The sequence below is a fragment of the Plecotus auritus genome, assembly GCF_963455305.1.
Source record: "Plecotus auritus genome assembly, chromosome: 3".
NCBI lineage: Eukaryota > Metazoa > Chordata > Mammalia > Chiroptera > Vespertilionidae > Plecotus > Plecotus auritus.
In genome coordinates, this window is record NC_137772.1 from 192,153,240 (window position 1) to 192,166,123 (window position 12,884).

Below are 12,884 nucleotides of genomic sequence, written 5' to 3' on the forward strand. Positions count from 1 at the left end.
GGGAACACAGAGCTTGAGTGACAAGAATTTTTTCTTTTACTTTTGAAATTAAAAGGGAGGCATTTAGTTTCTTAATTCAGTTTCACTTGGATGAAACAGCTACCATTTCAGCAATAGATAATTTTTTAGTTATATTACTTTTAGAAAAATGTAATTTTGTGTTACCGATATACAGACTTACTGTCTTTGGCATCTTTTAAAGGAAATAAAATTATATTTTAAAATATTAAACACATAAGAAACAAGTCAGCAATGTAATGCCCCAATGAATCCTGAAAATTTATTACTTGGGAAATATCAGATATTGATCTTTTGTTTTACAGCTCATGATAATAATCAGAAAATATACACTTTGAAGTGAAAGTCGAAAGAAAAGAATAATTACATATCATATACAGACTACAGATATTTTATTTGTACATAAGCAAAGCAGTACTAAAAGCATATTTATGTGTCCACAATTAGTGAATGTGGTGATTTTCTGTTTAAAGCTGCAGCAACTCAAATCCTCCTGGGGTCAATAAAGAAAGACAGATTGAGAAATACATTTAGGGCTATCACCGTGTCTGGTTGTAAACCTTTTTAATCTTTCCCTTCCCCCCATATATATATGTATATACTTTATTGCCTTTATATTTCTGCTGGTTTAATATAATTAGTATACTAAATAGTTATTTGCATTTATTTGGTTTCTAAAAATATATAAAATGCATTGGAATAGAACTCCTGCAGCTTTCCAGCGGCCACTGTCCTGGCATCGAAAGCTCTTCTGGAAATGTAAAGCAGCAATTCTGAATAAATAGTGATTGTTCTGTCTTCTCCATACAGCTGATGGCCTTTACTCAAAACTCAACAATACTGTAGCAAAGAGTATAAACATGCAGTTAAAAAATGGACATAATACAAAAGTAATACTTATGAGTGAAATTTTACACAATAGAGACTAATAAAGACAACTCAGTAGGTAGAAGGGGGATGTGAACTCAGCATTGCTATTTACATATAAATTAAGGCCCAATTTTTCAAAGGCAGTGCACACGGGGAACTGCCCATCTGCCCACACCCTTTGCATACCTGAAATCAAGAGTTTTTGCTTTTTCTGTATTATTTCCTCAATCCATTATTATAGTTCTAATTTGGAAAGACGTTCACAGAAAAGGCTTTAACACAGTTTCTTTTTTCTACAGACTGTTTTGCTCTTATTCACAAAGAAAAAAAATTTTTTTGGAAAATTTTCTTTTAATGCAGGTAAAAATTGTATGCTCTGGAAGCAAATGCTTATTTGCTCTTATTGAACACTGTTAAAATTCACATTTCATGTCATCCTATATTTTTACTGTGTCAGTGTTGTCTAAGCTCTAGTTTATGACTATGACTAATCTGAAGTATGAGAACTGATGGTTAGCTCAGTGATGACCGGGGGAATTGAATGGGTAACTCCTATTAATACTAACCAAAGTCTCACATGTAAATTCTCTGTGCATCAAGACAAGAAACAAATGCTAACAAGCCATAGTATCACCTAAGAACAACAAAAGGACTCTGGCAACCCACCACAGATCATTCTGAGGACAGTAGATACTGAAAGGGTCATATATGTACTAATGCTATTTCAAATTATTCCTTGGTAAAAAACTTATCTTCTAATGTATTTAATACTTATAGAAAATTGCAATAAAAGAACTTGCAGTATAATAAACAAAGAACTTGTCATCTAATTTAGTATTTAGAACCTGAATATTCCCCAGATTCAAAGTTTTATATTCGGTGTTTTTGTATACTATTGTCCAGCCCCCACCAATGTATCCAAAGATGTGGCACTTAATCTATCTCATTTGTATTCACAATGAATAAAAACGATTAGGAACAACTAAAGTGTTTTTTAAGATGTTCTAGGGAAGTGAGTTTTCCTTGCGCTATTTTAAAAACAGACTTAGAAAATATTCCTTAGAGGTGTGCTTCCAGAGGTACTAGAATTGATTAAAAAGCACAGCTGCTTAATACATTCATCAAATTCATGTTTCTATCTCTCCTCATCTAGGAAATATTTTTATCCGTAATTAGATCTGCAGAGATTATTTGGCAGCCTGAGAACTCAGATGAAGTTATCAGAGAGGTCACCGTGATGCAAGGCTGGGGGACCCAGGGCCACTGCAGGGTGGAAGGTGCTGCCAGTCTCCCTTTAGAGTTACTAGATTAATGCCGGTAAGAATTTACAACAATTAATTTGGTGCTGACTTTGTGTTTCTCACGGCATGCCAAGCAGCTTTACAATTTATAACTGCAAAGTTTAACATACCTTTTAACATTTTTAAATAGAATGTGATCAATTTATAAAAATATTTTTCTTTGTGAATAAGATCACAATTTCTATGAATAACAATAACAAAATGACTCTTAGTATAGGATGGAACCCTTTAAAAATAAGGCATATATCAGGCATACACAAATCATTATTGTCACAAAATCTACAAATTATTTTGATTTTTTAATTCTCATAATTTCAACCACATGTAAATATGAAATAACTATTATAAATTGAGAGCAAATGTGTATAGGTTGTGGTTATTTAAGAACCAGTTATTTCTCAAGTCATTTGCAAAATAGTATAATGGCAAGGTCAACTCAGTAACTCCAAGAACCCAAAGAAAGTAATACCTTTAGTTGAGGTCTGCCATTTAGCTGGACTAGAAAAGGCAACTCTACATTTTACTTTCAGTTCTCTAGAAGCTTCTATATATTTTCATAGCCATCCTTATAATTTTCCTTTGGAAACCTAAATATAGCAGCATTCTCAGCATTCATTAAACCAAAAATAAGTCAAATGCATTTAAAACATCCCAAGTTGCCCTCATGCATAAGCTATAACTTACATCTTTTTATTGTTACCATGGCATTAATATACTAATCCACTGTTACTCTGTTACATGTGAGAAATAGAGAGATGTATTTTCCTCAGAATTAAAAACTAGAAATTTCAGAAAAAGATCTTAATTATATCAGAGGGAATGTAAAAATGGCGAAGAGGTATCTGACCACATCCATTTAGATATTACTTGTGAATCTTAAGTTAATCACTACTCATGAAAGGGGTGCTGACTCATTTTTGGTTTCATAAATAAAAAAATATATGTACAAATGGAGATTAATGTCCTATAAAAGTCAAGCTCAAAAACGAAAACGAACACTGAATTTAACTTTATTTCCTTGGTAAAAAGTACCTAAGTCCAACCCACTTTCTCACTCTCTAAGTGATTGGAGAAATGGCAATAGTCTATAAGGTACAGAGGAAATGATGTGCAAGTACTACCTTCCCCATGGGCACTTACACCAGAAGACTACACAAATGAAGTGGGCTATTTTAAAATATATCACTTAAAGCAAACGTCCTAAAGTAGACTGACCTGGTCCTCAGATATCTCTAACTTATATATAATGGCAACTCTGAGGACCCAGGAGAGTAAAAGGATAAGGTGGGGCAGGAACATAACGTAATGTATCAGGAACCCCCTTGCCTGTTTGAAGAGATATTCAGCATTCACATCTTTGTCCTACAGTGTCGGAAGCACTGCAAACCTTTTAAACATACAATTTACCTCATGAAAATATTTCTGTTCTGGTATGTGCTCCTTCATGTACTGAAAATATTGTAAAGAAAAAAATATTAAACTTCAGATTAAAAAGAAATGCTGAATTATTTCAACCAATTAAGCAATGGCAAGGACATGTCACAAAGCAAATCCAAGGGGGTTATTTCGGAGTCGTTTCGATGGTGGAGCACACTCTGACACTTGTAAGTCAGCATTCTACGGGGAAAGTCTGGCCACATGCGCACAGTCATAATCACAAGTACGTAATGTAATTCGGTCACAAGGTAAGTATTAATAAAAAACAGTAAAACACCAACATTCACACATTATTGGTTACATGGAATAAATTAAACTAAGCCAGTCACATACTTCTCTTCACTCTTAAGTCACTTTTTTTAAAAATGTATACACACAGAATAATACTTTCCTAATGCTCTCCAAAGGCCACACACAAAAATGAAGGCTTTGCATTACAGCTGCTGGATAAAAATGTCAACACTGCTCATGTGTGGAAACAGTTTCTTTGTTCTTTAGCATCAGTGCACAGGGTATGGCTCCAAGTGGTATGCTATTTATGACAGGAAAAGATATGGTGGCTTGTGAAATACATCTCTGTTTGTCATTGGCACAAATCAAAGAAAGAATCTTTACTGTCCGTGGTACCTTTATTGGGTCTCTCCCCCAAAGACAGATACTGTTATACATATATGCCTTCAGGATTAAAACCAGATGAGATAGGATTCTGCAGAATCCGAAGATTAGTGGGGAGTTGCCGGGATGAACCAGGCCGCTTCAGGGAGCCAGACTGGAATGCTGCCTCTAAACAGGAAACAAAGAGTCATCAGATGTACTCATCAGCTTGAGTACTTAGCAATATGAACAATTAGAACTTTTTCTGCCCCAAGGAATCAAAGAACACATAGAGGCAATTACAATATGCTGTGGGTACTGGGTGACGAGGCTAACTCTGCTGGCCCCTCTCAGCTGATACACCATGTTTCAGTGATTTGAGCAGTTACTGATCTTTTAAAGAAGGTGAGCACTTTGCTTCTCTTTCTTGGTTACTCAGACCACATTCATATACTGATTTAGAAGTGTCTTTTAAATATTAGGTCAAATTAATTAATTTTAGGAGGGGAAGAAGGGGCATTAGGAACAGAGAGAAGCTAAAACTCAAATAGACTATTACTCATACGTACTTCAGGAAAAGGATGTAAGATCTGGTAATTTCATGCTCACTCAAGTAAATAAATAATCTAAATATTATTGATTTTCCCCAGAAACAGTAAGTACATAAAAAAAAATTTTAAAATGGCCCAAGAGAATTAGCTTTGAATGGTTAGGATAACACTTTACTGAATGCCAAACGTTTATGCAAAGTTAACAGGTGAGAATAAAGTCAAAAAACAAAAACAGATTTCTCAACATCTTACCCCTTTCTATGTCTACGTGTGAGGCCTCTACTTCAGTGGGCTCCGCTGGTAAGACGGTCACTTTCGTCCCTGTCTGCTGGATAAACTGCTGGAGATTGACTTGCCGCAGCTCTTTCGTCAGCTGCTCCAGTTCCTGTTCTTTGTCCTGGAGAGAAGTGAGAGTTTTATTAATTGGAGGTTCAGTATTGGCCACCCATCCTGGTGACAGTCCGTCTGCTGCAGGGCTGAGGTGGGATGCTGGCTGTCACAGGAGCACACTGAACAAGTCAGGCTTAGAGCTACAACGGGTACAGAGGTCACTTTTAGTGTGGCCTGGGCCAAAAAAATAAGCAAATGAAGGACAGCCTGGACTCTTAAATGTGATGCTTTCCTCTGCTAGGATTACACTGTGTACCCAATGAAATAAGTGTAATAGGTCTATACACTTTCATCAATAAAATACTGACTTCCACCATCCCAGCTCTTACAGCAAGCTTGCTAAGCTGTTCACAATGAAATGTCCCTTTCATCCTCTTCATAACTGACTACAAAATGAAGAGCCCTTTGGTCCACGAGAGTCAGGGTTCTTGTTTTCTCTAAACTGTGGAAGTTCTCATGAGGTCCATTACTGAGATTTGTAGCAGAGCAGGAGGGAAGCAAGGTTCCCACAAGATTCTCACTGTGGGGGTTTTCAGTCTCTGAAGAGGAGTTTTGAGAAATGAAGAGCCCTAAAGAGATCAAGTCTGGACAGCTGGAAAGGTCTAAGGCAAGGAGAGCATTCTGTGATTTAAATGGATTTTCTCTTTCTCTCCTTCCCTGCCCCACCTGGGCTGGGGGTGCCTGAGGACTTGGTAGGGCAGGGAAAACACTGTAGGAAAGAGTGGTTGTTTACTTACTTAGAGGGTAGGACGTACTTGGAGATGTTACTAGTTTACTAGTATTAGGTATCTTTCACTAGGTAGTGGGATTTAATAGCAATGATTGTCATAAATTAGTGTTTCCTGTAAGTAATATCAAAGGCAACACAATTTCCAACTGTGCCCTTAAGTGTCAAAATGATCCAAATAGCAAAATACTGGCACATTGGAGGTTAACCTTCTACAGAGTGAGAAATTCCTGATTTTCAAAATTGGGGGAAGGGGTAGTTTTACCTCTCACGCTATAGTTAATGACAGAAATCATATCGGTTCTTCCTGGAACCTTAGCTTTCTCTGCTTTTGGAACGGTTCACACTCTAACGCAGCTCCTCTAGAGCTTCAGTGTGCACAGGTACTAACTGGAGACCTTGTTATAATGTGGATTGTGAATTTCTAACAAGTGTTAGGAGCCGCATGAACCGCACTCTGAACAGCAAGCAGGCTTCCACACCAGCACTGTCCAGTACAGGAGGCACTAGACACATGCTGTCGAGCACCTGAGATGTGGGCAAATTCCACTAAAAATAACCTTAAATTCACTTACTGCTTGTAAACAGCTTTACTGAATATTTAATTTAAATTTAAGTAGCCATGCTATAATCAATGGTGGGTCTTTCTCACATCAACTTCCATAACATCACCACCTTGTCTTTTCAAAAATGGATATCCAAGGAACCTAAGTTGAGTGACCAGGGTATATGTGAAGACATGTAAGTGCTCTTAGACGGAGACTGGAGAGGGGAAAGTCAGAGGTGGGCCTCTGTGCCCTTCTCCTCAGGAAAGCGAAGGAGAGTAATGGGGAGAGGGGAGAAGGGAAGGGACTATTTTCACCCCAGGAAAGAAGATGGGGTTTGCAACAATGAAGAAGCCACAGATCAGCAGCCAACTGGCCAGACAATCCTTGGTAAACCAATCCTTGGTAATCTCTTTCGGCTCTAAAAGAAACTAGAGATTCACTATCGCATCATTAGTGCCCATTCCAGCTGAGATTCTATTCTCAGATATCCAATTACCTACCGCTGCAACCGCCACGATGAGACAGCCTTTCCCTGCAGCAAGGATCAGTGTGGCTTTAGTTCTCTTTGGTTTCGTCTCACATTTAAGCTTTATGGTTAAGTCACAAGAATTCTAAAAAAGTTATAAACTAAGGCAGGTGCCTAACTTTAAATGTAAGGGAAAATGGACACTCATCAGAGATGTCAAAAATAGATGCTTTTAAATAGATGATCATTCTCTTTGTAAAAATGTGCCTACCTGTAAGCGTTTGGTGGCTTGTCCGAGAGATCTTTCCACAGCTTTAATACCATTTTCCAGCCTCAGACTCTGCTGTCCTTGAATGTCAATTTCCCCTTTGACCTTACCGATCTTTCCTTTAACCTCTTCTTCATTGACTTGTGCCTCCTGGACTTCCCGTTGCAATTTTTCTGCCTCAAGACCGTTTTCCATAGTCTGGATCTGGGCCAAATAGTCCTTTAATTTGCTCTCGCATTCTGTTATTTTCTGTCTTATTTCTTGAAGTTGATCCTTCAGCTGTTTTTCATTTTCCTGTTCAATCTGCAATTCATTTTCCCAAAATTCTTCCTCTTCAATTTCTACATCATTTCTTTTGATCTTTTGCTCCAGGCGGACAATTTCCTCTTCAAGGTTAGAATTATATTTTTGCTCCCAAAACTGTATTTCTATTTCATTTGATTTCAGCTCTTTCTCAATGGACTGAAGCTTCTCCGTCTGCAGGCGGATCAGCTTCTTTAGCTCGTCTGCTGTTGTTCTGCAGTTATTCAGCACTTTTTGCTTAAATTCAGTTTCTTTACCTTTTCCAAAAATGTCCATTAACCCTTTGGCACCGCCTGTAAATGTTAACGATTTCCTCTTAGGTTCTCTCCGTTTGATGGATTTGTCAACCTGAGGCCTCAGTTTGGCTAAGGGGGGCAAACTCTGCCTGTATAAAGTTCTTTCAGGAATTCGAGCCACGCTATCAGAAGTGGGCCGCTCACTGAGGGATGGCCCTGTCCGACGTAAAATAAGCTGCACGTCACTGGCATACTGCCCCCATTTGTTTAAGGATATGATGGGATTTTCATGAGGTGCCAAATGTCTTTCAGTATCTCTCCATTTTTCTATTAGAGTATACCTTCCAGTTCGACCTAGGTTAAAAAAAAATAAAGATATGAACAAACTGTCGAAATGGCACATGCGATACCTAAAATAATGAAATAAATGAGGCTATTCAATAATCATCTCTTTTTGATTAGCATCAAGGTTCAGTCCACACTACCTCTGAAACTTTCACTTGAAGACACTGAACTTCTTAACATATGTAACAGCATCAACTTATACAGGATGTGAACTGCATATGCTCTTCAGACTTGCTATGAAATTCAACTTAATTCTTTACACCTCAGTGAGAATCTTACACTCTTGTCAAATACCTGGTGGCCTAGACCTTCCTGCCGGGGGCAGGCAGCTGAAGCCAAGGAGGACACTAGGATGCCCCACTGGAAGCCTTGAGGACCTGGTCCTAAGGACCAGGTAGAACTCCAAAACCTAAATAAACCTCCACTTGGTAAATCATCTGCGTTCTCTGCACATCAGAACCTGCGAAGGTTGGAGGCCCACTTCTCCTGAAAGGAGACATGAAGCCAGCTGGACAGGTCTTTCCTGTCTCCCCATGGGGCTGGCAAACCCTCAGTTCACACCGAGGCTATCTCCCTGCACACCTGCGGCAAATAAAATAAATCACCTCACTAGAAACAACCCTTCAAAATAGTTTCCCATGAAAAGAGGGGCCTGAAGAGGTCTTGTTCTGTTTTGGTAGTAATAGCTTCAAAGATTAAAAAAAAAAAAAAATTTAAAAGGCAAAAATGGTATTAAAAGCAAAAAGAGAATAAAATCACATTTAAATAAAAAAAAATATACTGAGCCTAGCTAGAATTTATGGAAGATAAAAGTTTCAGAAGACAATATAATGCCATTAGCTTGAACTTCCTAAATATTTCCACTTAAGGTGAGTGGTTCAGAAGGATTATATTAATTTTGTTGAAAGTGTCCATTAGGTGACACTTGAAACTAATATGTTACATGTTAATTATATCTCAATAAAAAGAAGTGTCCATTAGCAGTTAATGTTATTACAAAAAAATAAACTAACCCTGCCATCTAGAAATTATAATGCTTGCATATATAGCTATTGATTTATCATCCCTGCATCTTTTTTTAAATTTTATGAGCTTCTGAACCAACAGTAGTATTTTCTCAATTACTGTGTCATTGAATGGAAATCTGGATATATAAATACGAATACCCAGGCATGCAATTCAGAAGCAGCACATGAAGAATGGTACTGCTTTAAGCATGTGCAATGTTCTCCTTTAAGGAAACCTGAATGGTGGGAGCAGCTGAAAAGTTGGAGCTTTGGAGGCAAACAGACTGGAGACTTAATTCTGGGTAAATTACCTACTGGAAGTAGCATAACTTTACTTCTGTATGAGGAGAGTAGCAGTTCGTCACAGGTTATAAGAGTCAGAGTCAAGTGCAGTAAGCACCTACTACCATATCTGGTCCACAGTAGGTCCTCAGTATGTGGTAGCCATTATTAAAGACACTAGAGGCCCAGTGCACGAATTCGTGCACGGGTGGGGTCCAGCCAGCCCGCCCCGATGGGGGCCCATCAGGGGTAGGGCCAGCCAGGGGGCGGGGCCATGGGAGGGCTCCAGGGCATGTCCGGCCCATCTTGCTCAGTCCTAATTAGCAGGACCCCAGCAGCAAGCTAACTTACCAGTCGGAGCATCTGCCCCCTAGTGGTCAGTGCACATCATAGCGACTGGTTGACTGGTCAACTGTCTGCCCCCTGATGGTCAGTGCACGTCATAGCGAATGGTTGAGCAGCCTTAGCATGTCATTAGCATATTACACTTTGATTGGTTGAACAGATGACCGGACATTTAGCATATTAGGCTTTTATTATATAGGATGGTTAATCACATAACATTAGGGCTGAGCAGAGACCTCTATTAAATAGGGATGTAATAAGACAATAACCTGACTTTAAAAAGATTCTTAAACACCTTTCCGCAACTCCCAACCATGTAAAGCTGGACAGAGTAGAAAGAACAAAAGCTCCGGAGTCAGAAGGTCTGTGTTCAATCCGGCTCTGCCATCTACTTACAATTTGCACACATCAGTACATTTCCTTTAGCTTCAGTTTCCTCATCAATACAGTGAGAGTATTTTCTTACCTGACAATGTTGTTGTGACAATCAAGTGAGATGTCAAATATAAAAATGTTTTGTAAAATTGAAAAGTGCTACAAAATATTTGTTATTATTACCAAAATATCTGGGCAAACGAAGGGAATGAAAAAGAAAGCCTTAGCATTTCGGATTGGCTTCTGAAATCTAATTGGTTTGTAATTATTTTCAGGTTAAAAATTACCAAAAAAAAGCCACATGACAAATCTTCAAGGAACACACTGTTTCACTGAAGACCACAGCACTTTGTGTTCTTGGCTCCACTGCTTTTTAACCAATTTTAGGACCCACTCCTGCTACTGGACCTCTGTGTTCTTCTCTCTCTCTCTCTCTCTCTCGACTAGATCAGTAGAGGCCCTCTAATTCCATCAGGCCAATGATGTTTAAAAAGAAAACGGAATCATTATATTACACAAGCTAAATTAAAAAATTTAAAGACTCTAATTTAATCCTAATTAAATATAAAGCTGATTTTTCCAATGCTTAATGGTTCTGCTGCCCTTTGAGAATGTCTTGGTAGATTACTTATTGCCAGCTTTCCATTTTTGTTAAATAATGCACATTTAGTGCAATTAAAAAAAAAATTCCATCCAGCAATATAAAAAAGCTTTTTAAAAAGATAAATGAATTAGTATCTTTGATTTTATTACAGAAATTGGGTTTTAGATAGTTTATGCAATTAAATCCCATAATCATTGTTGTTAATACCTATACTTGGCAAAGCTCTACAGATCCTATTTAATTTAGATAGATTCAAATTTCTCCTGCAAAAACTCCTTTTAATGCATTAAATGGACACACTTAGTTCTACCTTGCATAGCACCTTGATGTGCCTTAAAACTAACAAAAGGAACATCTATCAACCTGTTTGTGCCATTTGTAGTTTAAGCTGCTTTGGTACCTAAAACCAAGTAATGGTAAATAAAATACTGACTAGTCCTGGTCAGGTGGCTCAGTTGGAGTGTTGTTCCTTGCACCAAAAGGTTCTGGGCTTATTCCCCAGTTGGGGCGCGTATGGGAGGTAACCAAACCATTGTTTCTCCCCCCCAGCCCCCACCCCCGGCTCTCTCTAAAATCAATAAAAACATATTCTCTGTAAGGAATACACACACACACACACACACTATATATATATATATATATATATAGACCCCACTCTTTTTTAAGAGAGAGGAAGGGAGGGATGTGGGGGGGGGGGAAGAGAGAGAAAGGGAGAAGAGGGAGGGACGAGAAAGAGAGAGAAACACTGACTGGTTGCCTCCCGCATCGTCCTAGAAACTGTTTCACTGAATACCTACATTAGGCAAAGCAAGGGTGTAAGGACGGTAAACAAGCAGGACTCCTACTCTGGAGGGACTTTCAGAGAATAGAAAGAAGTGTTAGACACCAAACGAAACTACAGTTCAGTATAAAATGTGTTTGGAAACTGATTTTGTTGGGGCAAACTACACGTGGAACACGGCTTCTTAAGGAGAAAACGGGCTCCACCCTGGGCCCTCGCCTCAATCGATTTGCTTTTATTAAATGCTAGCTTTGGCCTCAGTTGAAGGAGATATGGGAACAAGATCACAAGACGTGAGAACAGAGGAAAAACTGAATCACTGAACTTTAAGTGACACGAGGCCCCAAAGTAGTGTAAAGCAGAAAACCTTTCCCTCAGTCTCCTTGACTTCTTCCTCCTCCTCTTTTCCTCTCTAATCTTTTGTTAGCTGTACTTTATTTAGAGAGAGAGGAAGGGAGAGCGGGGTGGAGAAAGAGAAACATTGAGGGGGGTGAGAGAGAACCGTTGATTGGTTGTCGCCCGTACATGCCCTGACCGGGGGTTGAACCCGCAACCTGGGTATGGGCCCTGACCAGGAATTGAACCCGCCACATTTTGGTGCAAGGGTGACGCTCCAACCAACTGTGCCACATTGGCCATGGCTTGTTAGCTGTACTTTAAATTCTAAGCTACTTGAGGGCAGAAATACATCTTTTCATACTTTTGGTTTAGCTTATTGTAAAAGCAAATGCATTTTTTCGACTATATCTTGGGCGGATGGTCTGCCAAAGGCTTTCTGCTTTATATACAAATTTGAGAAGCAAGTGCACTCTGAAATAACGACATCTCTGGAATAGTTTATGGCAGAAACAAGGTGCAATATTTGAAACTGGGAATGTTTCAGAAAGCCGGAGAGGTATAGGGACCAAGCACACACAGTGTCCTCATGCTGGGCAGTTGAACCAATTCATGCCCATTAACTATTTCAATCATGATTTCACTTTCAGTCATTCTGTCTCTTGTAATTTCAGAATAGGTTCTATTTCTACCACTTAAATCTAACCTGTCAACATAGTCAAAGGTCCGAGTAGAAAGTATTCTTTCTATACTACCAGTCACATTCAACAGCTTGTATCAAAGCATGTGCTATTTAGCTCCAGTTTGACTAGACTGCGTAGGAGCACTGCATCAGATTACCAACTTGGGTACATACGTTCATCTCGGTTGTTTCCTGAAGTAATCTCAGCTGCCCAGAAAACTCAACAATCCCGAATCCAGAATATATGTACCATGCAGCCATAAAGCATATAAGTGGCCTTAAACCCAAGAAACTAGTCTTTTAAAATTGCTTCACTATAAATTTTTTAGAAACATGCAGTCTATACTCTGCTAATAGTATAACTAAACTTTTGCTGTTGTTAAGCTGCAGAAATTCTGGGGTTGTTCGTTACAACAGC

General features: G+C 38.7%; 1 protein-coding gene across 2 annotated transcripts in view; it reads right to left on the reverse strand.

Moving 5' to 3' along the window:
* Nucleotides 1-256: 256 nt before the first annotated feature.
* Nucleotides 257-12,884, reverse strand: part of RASSF8 (Ras association domain family member 8) — a 109,544-nt gene continuing 96,916 nt past the window's right edge. For both annotated transcript variants that reach the window (XM_080660630.1, XM_080660629.1), the window contains 3 exons: nt 7,174-8,063; nt 5,024-5,168; nt 257-4,409 (listed from right to left, as the gene is read on the reverse strand). In XM_080660630.1, the coding sequence (XP_080516756.1) occupies nt 4,288-4,409; nt 5,024-5,168; nt 7,174-8,063 (1,157 nt within the window). In that variant the 3' untranslated portion in view covers nt 257-4,287. The remainder of the gene's footprint in view (nt 4,410-5,023; nt 5,169-7,173; nt 8,064-12,884) is intronic.